This window comes from Triticum dicoccoides, chromosome 3A, assembly GCF_002162155.2.
Source record: "Triticum dicoccoides isolate Atlit2015 ecotype Zavitan chromosome 3A, WEW_v2.0, whole genome shotgun sequence".
In the NCBI taxonomy this organism is placed as follows: Eukaryota; Viridiplantae; Streptophyta; class Magnoliopsida; order Poales; family Poaceae; genus Triticum; species Triticum dicoccoides.
This window is the reverse complement of record NC_041384.1, coordinates 652,222,961-652,229,312: the sequence shown is the minus strand read 5'-3', so window position 1 is coordinate 652,229,312 and position 6,352 is coordinate 652,222,961. Positions and strand designations below refer to the sequence as shown.

Genomic DNA, 6,352 nt, shown 5'->3' with positions numbered 1-6,352 from the left:
TTACGATTTACACATTAATTTTCTTAAAATCGGTTATTTGCTTCCTAATTAATGTGATTGAGCGATTTTTCTTAAAATCAATTATTTGTTTTCTACTTAATGTGTATAAGCGATTTAAGGTAATGTTAATTAACTTAGATTTGATCTTTAGAGATTGATCGTGATTGATTCTACATTACTAAATAATTTGCGCCAGCATGGAAAATTCTGATATGTTCATATTTCTTTCATTGTGTGAGAGGGTAAAGCGAAAATAAATCGGTGAAGTGGGGGAGGGGATGAAAAAATATACAAAAAACCTACGAAAAAAACTAGCGAAAGTGGGAGGTGGGACGAAAAAAACCCGGAATGGAAACTACCAACTGCTCCATTAGGAGTAGAGATTCGAGGGTGCCTCATTCGCCTGATGAGATTTCTTTGTTATGATTTGCACATTAATTTTCTTAAAATCGGTTATTTGTTTCCAAATTAATGTGATTGAGCGATTTAAGGCAATGTTAATTAATTTAGATTTGATCTTTAGAGATTAATCATGATTGATTCTACATTACTAAATAATTTGTGCCAGCATGGAAAATTCTGATATGTTCAGATTTCTTTCATTGTGTGAGAGGGTGACGCGAAAATAAACCAGTGAAGTGGGGGAGGGGACGAAATTTTTTACGAAAAAGACCCAGCAAAAGTGGGAGGTGGGACGAAAAAACCCCGGAACGGAGACTAACAACTGCTCCATTAGGAGTAGAGATGAGCGATTTTCTTAAATCAATTATTGATGTGAAGTACCAATACATGATAGCAATGAACATGGCGATAGTGGTCGAAGAATGCACAAAGGCGACCGCCGTTCAAATGAATAGCACACCTGTTACAGAGACCCCGCATCGCCATCTAGAGAAGAATCATTTGGAGGAAACATAGAGTGGAGGGCCGGAGGGAAGGGAGAGGGCCGGCCGTCCCCCGTCGCCAGCCACCCTTGTTGCCGCACACGCAGGCCTACCTTCTCACCGGATCAGGTCGGAGCGGCGTCCCGAGAGAGAAGATGCACACGGTGTCCGCCCCCTCGATCTTCCTCTCCCGGCACGGCCCATCTCGACGAGATGTGGCCGTGATGGATCTGGCCGCCGCCCCGCTGACTTCCTCGACTCGATCTGGGGCCTCCTCGCTTTAAGAAAAGAAGGTGAGTGGAGGGTGGCACCGGTGGGGAAGAGGGCGGCTTTGGGTGGGGGACAGGGAACAGGGCGGCTGTGCACGGGCGCTCGAGGGGGCCTCGTTCGCCTGATGAGATTTCTTTGTTATGATTTACACATTGATTTTCTTAAAATCGGTTATTTGTTTCCTAATTAATGTGATTGAGCGATTTTTCTTGAAATCAATTATTTGTTTTCTAATTAATGTGATTGAGCGATTTAAGGAAATGTTAATTAATTTAGATTTGATATTTAGAGATTGATCGTGATTGATTCTACATTACTAAATAATTTGCGCCAGCATGGAAAATTCTGATATGTTCAGTTTTCTTTCATTGTGTGAGAGAGTGACGCGAAAATAATCCGGTGAAGTAAGGGGAGGGGGGGGACGAAATAAATCTACGAAAAAACCTATGAAAAAAACCCAGTGAAAGTGGGAGATGGGACGAAAAAACCCCCGAAACGGAGACTGCCAACTGATCCATTAGGAATAGAGATGAGCGATTTTTCTTAAAATCAATTATTTGTTTTCCAATTAATGTGATTGAGCGATTTAAGATAATGTTAATTAATTTAGATTTCATCTTTAGAGATTGATCGTGATTGATTTTACATTACGAAATAATTTGCGCCAGCATGGAAAATTATGACATGTTCAGATTTCTTTTATTATGTGGGAGGGGGACGCGAAAATATACCTATGAAGTGGGGAGGGGACGAAAAAAATCCATGAAAAAAACCTATGAAAAAAACCAGCGACAGTGGGAGGTGGGACGAAAAACCCGAAACGGAGACTACCAACTGCTCTATTAGGAGTAAATATAATGAGCTGAATCCTCACAAAAAGACCCTGAGAGAAATGAGTCATTTTTTAATAATAAAAATGAGACCTTTGCCACACTTACCAGCTCTAGTCGGCCATCTATCTGATTGTGTTTGAAAGAAAGAACAGGCGGGCTTTCCCGAGGTCCGTTTTCATCTTCGCTCCAGAAAAGGAAAGGAACAAGAAGGCAAACCGGCCAGTGAAGCAAAGCTCAGATACAAGACGCGTCATCCCACTACCACTTTCCCGATCTGAACTCGCCATCGCCTATTTGTACCGCAAGGAACCAAATCATTCAAACCCTAGAAATCGAATTCTCCATCCCAGACCCCTGGGAGCCGCCATGCCTCGCCAGAGCCAAAAGGCCTGCAACCAGGAGAACATCATCATCGACCTTGACGGCGACGACAACAGCGACCAAGGTGAGCGCGCGATCGACGACCAACCTGGTCCTTTTCCCTTTCCATCCGCTTGATCTGCTCATCACGGTGGTGTTGGGCCTTGGGCGTCCCCCGTGATCTTCTCTGTTGGTCTCTGAGACTCTGACGGTGTTGCATAGAGTGGTGTATTTTTGTTCGATGGTTGGTAGGATAGGTGCAATATGGCGCTGGTCACTCCCGTCTTCTGTTCAGATTAGATTAGATTAGCTTTGCTCCTTGTTTAATTTCTTGCAAACGAAGAATGTTGGAAATAGCTCCTCAAATTATATTTCTGGGCGGATTCTATTGGTTATTTTAAACGACTGCATGCTCCACGTTTGGATTACACTATTGCTTCTTGGAAACGGACAGGAATTCCTAGGATCATTAGCCGGTTAGATAGAATTCATGGTATTAATTTGGGTGATGTCTTTTATACGACATGGATATTTAGAGGGTCTGGTCAGATATTAAAAACAACGATTAATATCTCGCTCTGAATCAAGGTTAAAGTTATATAAACCTACATATGCATAAGATTATTGAAAGGTCAGTAGATCCAATGAGCCATTTTAGTGGTTTATTCAGTTCAGATTAGACTTTCATATCTAGAACAATGGTGATTAGATGTTCATGACTCGGTTTCGTGGTGAGATCTGGTGCTTTCATAGATTAACCATCTAGGGCACAGAGCCTTGGCGTTTTTTTTGCGTACTGCCTTGGTGTTGTTGTTTAATGAATTTTTCACCTATAAGTAGTATGTATCTTTGTATACATAAATTTGCCAAGTTCTACTAGCATCACCACATCTAGGGGTTAGGGCAATGGAAAGGCTGCTTAGCTAGTATTCAAGCACTAATCAGTGGTGTGATCGATCAATTACCACCGTTTATAACATCTAATCACGGTTCATAATTTTGTCCTTCTGTTTCGGTAGCTTTACAAGATTTGATAGTTATGATTTTATGTATGTGACATAGTATGACTACCAACTCACTCGTCACTTGTGTTTAGTGGTTGTTTTCGTAATTTCAAGCTAAACTATTTTTGATGTAGTTTAACTTAAAGTTGGAGGTTTACTAATCATTGGAAATGCTTAGCTCTTATCTAATTTCAATGGCCTAACTCTTCATGTCAATTACAATACACCATTTGTTTAATATGGCTGCATATGTTTTTAGCACAATCTAGGAGTTTACCCGATTATTAATTAATTATAGGACATGCTATTTTTTTAGCTTTTGTATTGTTTCGCTGGATACATTACCTAGTGCACAGGAGGATCACATTCTAGGCTGTTTAACAATCATACACAGGCATTTATTCCACAAGGGAAATTATTTTGTCATCTAGGAAGCAAATCACTTCCTCTTGATTCATTATATCACTATTTTAGTGATCTAAACGCTCTTATATTTCTTTTAGGGGGGAGAACTTTATTATATCATTGTAAACAGTAGTAACTTAGCTAGTTCACTGGTCATGAACCAGGGTTGTACCATTTTCTTTTAAAAGAAAAATATCGATCTTGTAAGTGCTTGATTTACAATTTTTTATATACTTTCCCATATTCATATTGTAAACATGATGACTTGTTGTTAATTGTGCAACTTTTATGTGTTGTATCTTACTTTAGTCTTACGTTCACCCCTATATGTGGCTTTTCAAGATGATTTTACTACATAGTACAAAATAGTTACACAAGAGTGTTTTTTTTAATTCACGCGGTCTAACATGGCGTGAGCGTGTAAGCGTGCACGTGCGTGCACATGCATGAGTGTTATCTCCATGTCATTTCTATTTTTCCTTGTGTAGAATGCCAAAATAAGTGCTCCCAGACAAGCAAAGGCAGAGAAGTTAAGACGCGACGGAGCTTGAAAAATGAACTACCCTCCTTTCAAGATCAACCCGCTCTAAAAAAAAGGTCCCGCATTAGCAGGAGGGACAAAACAAATAAAGAGATGCTAGACACTCATATTTTTGAGTTGTGCATGGAGTATGTTATGTCTTTGTCTTAGGTTGTTAGTTTTCATTTTCTTTTGATTGGAATGGTAATCTTATAATGTACTACTACAACTCTCTATGTAGGGATGTTTGGTCATGCATGGATATTAAAAAGAAGAACGATTATGCGTACCTTAATCCGTTGTGGTTTAACATGTACACCGACTGGGATGATAAATCAAGAATCCTTAAATGGATAAAAGCTAAGAAGATATTCACAAGACGATATGTTATTTGGTATGTTACTCACATTATGATCATGCAGAATCACTTATTTGATCCGCATGATACCAAATATTCACTTTGTTGACTATATATAGGGGACACTGGAGCCTTCTTGTGTTGTGCAATTTTGGCAAGACCAAGTACTTGGGTACTAAGAAGGGGCCACGCATGCTGCTACTGGATTCACTTAAAAAGGTGAAAGCGGAGAGGTTACAACCAATCATCAACAGGTTTGTTCACTTTATTTTCTCTCTCACTAAGCCATCAAAATAATTCATCTTAGCATGTTTACATATTTTGTTGTAGCATGGTTTTGCACGTAGGCAACTCAAGATACTACAATGAGATATGTTTTTTATCTCTATATATTATTAGCCCAACAAGGTGTTTAGTATTTCAAAAAACATTGTGCATTAATTTTAGTTGGAGGTTGCATGGAGTGGGCGTCAAAAGCTCCCTGATATAAGCCTTAGTTTACGTTCACATAAATGTTTTATTTACTCATCTGCATTGTCTATAACACATAATTGTCATCCTTATTCTGAATGCCCTATATTTATTAGCCCTTTATTGATGGTGTATACCAGATTCATTGTTGATATTTTAAAATTCGAAGAGTGGGAAGAGTTAGAGCAGTTCATAAATGAAGTCGAACTTGAGTTTCCTAAGGTATGGTGTTTAACTTCTGACAGTCGAACTATTTTTCATCTTTTGGAAAAAATATATCTATTATTATGTTCTATATTGTTGCTTCTTAATTATTTGGATTTCTGTTATGATATACTTAAACAAACTTGTAGGTGCCACAACAAAGTGGAGTAGATTGTGGTATGTATGTTCTCTACTTCGCGTACTGTTTTCTCACGATAAAAAAACTGGGAGAAGATTTGAGCCATCTGGTATATGTCATCCGCTTCAAACTTTACACAACATTCCTATTTGTGCCTCACAAAGTCTTTTACTAATTTGTTTGTTTAACTGATGACTTTGTTCTAAGGATGCCTTGTTCGATCCGGATGAACTGAAGAGCCTAGAGGACATACGCATAGATATTCTTTCATACAAAGAGTATGCTTATCCCTACCGTCTTTATTTAATGGTTGTTAAATTGTGATCTTATTTCCCTTGTACTTATCTGCAGGAAAATGGATGCAAAAGCTGCAGAGTAGATTGCATATCAAGATTGCTCCGGATTAAACTGTACCACCTACTTGTTGTTGGGTAATGGCAGATTGGTGCTGTTGATAATTAACATCATGCTATCTTCTCTTATGCTTCCTGCTCTTGTGTTAACTATGAATGGTTTTTGTCTCTTACTCATCAGGCAACATCATCTTGACCAACAAATCAGAGTTCATCTTCACCGGTGGCAAGTTTTGAGGAAATTTGAAGACTTCTAGTAATAAGTTAGTAATACATTCTATGCAAACAGTCAAGACAAACAAGGCTGATAGTCCAAACAGATAGCTTCAGTGACAGTCAGCACCCAGTTCATCATAAAGAATTTACAATTGTTTCCATTCATTCAAAAAATTAAGATACCAGTGTAAGTGCATTTGATGGATTTTTTTGGAAACTATATTTGATTTTTTTTGAAAAGGAGGATTACCCCGGCCTCTGCGGCCAAATTATTAAAAGTGGCAGCAAAAAACAAAGTCTGAAATCCAGTAATCCAGTACAGCTCGTAAACGGAG

The 6,352-nt window shown here is 38.7% G+C and overlaps 1 protein-coding gene across 1 annotated transcript; it reads left to right on the top strand.

Annotated features, from left to right (window-relative positions):
• Positions 1 to 2,353: 2,353 nt before the first annotated feature.
• On the top strand, positions 2,354 to 5,827 carry LOC119272763. Its single transcript, XM_037554164.1, has 8 exons — positions 2,354 to 2,432; positions 4,245 to 4,425; positions 4,518 to 4,670; positions 4,754 to 4,888; positions 5,246 to 5,327; positions 5,459 to 5,557; positions 5,656 to 5,726; positions 5,800 to 5,827. Exons 1-8 carry the CDS (start codon positions 2,354 to 2,356, stop codon positions 5,825 to 5,827), a joined length of 828 nt encoding a protein of 275 aa, XP_037410061.1.
• Positions 5,828 to 6,352: the final 525 nt, after the last annotated feature.

Coding starts and splice junctions, on each gene's coding strand:
- LOC119272763 (XM_037554164.1), top strand. CDS start 2,354: ATGCCTCGCCAGAGCCAAAAGGCCTGCAACCAGGAGAACATCATCATC. Junction 2,433..4,244: donor CGACGACAACAGCGACCAAG/GTGAGCGCGCGA, acceptor TTCCTTGTGTAG/AATGCCAAAATAAGTGCTCC. Junction 5,727..5,799: donor GATATTCTTTCATACAAAGA/GTATGCTTATCC, acceptor ACTTATCTGCAG/GAAAATGGATGCAAAAGCTG.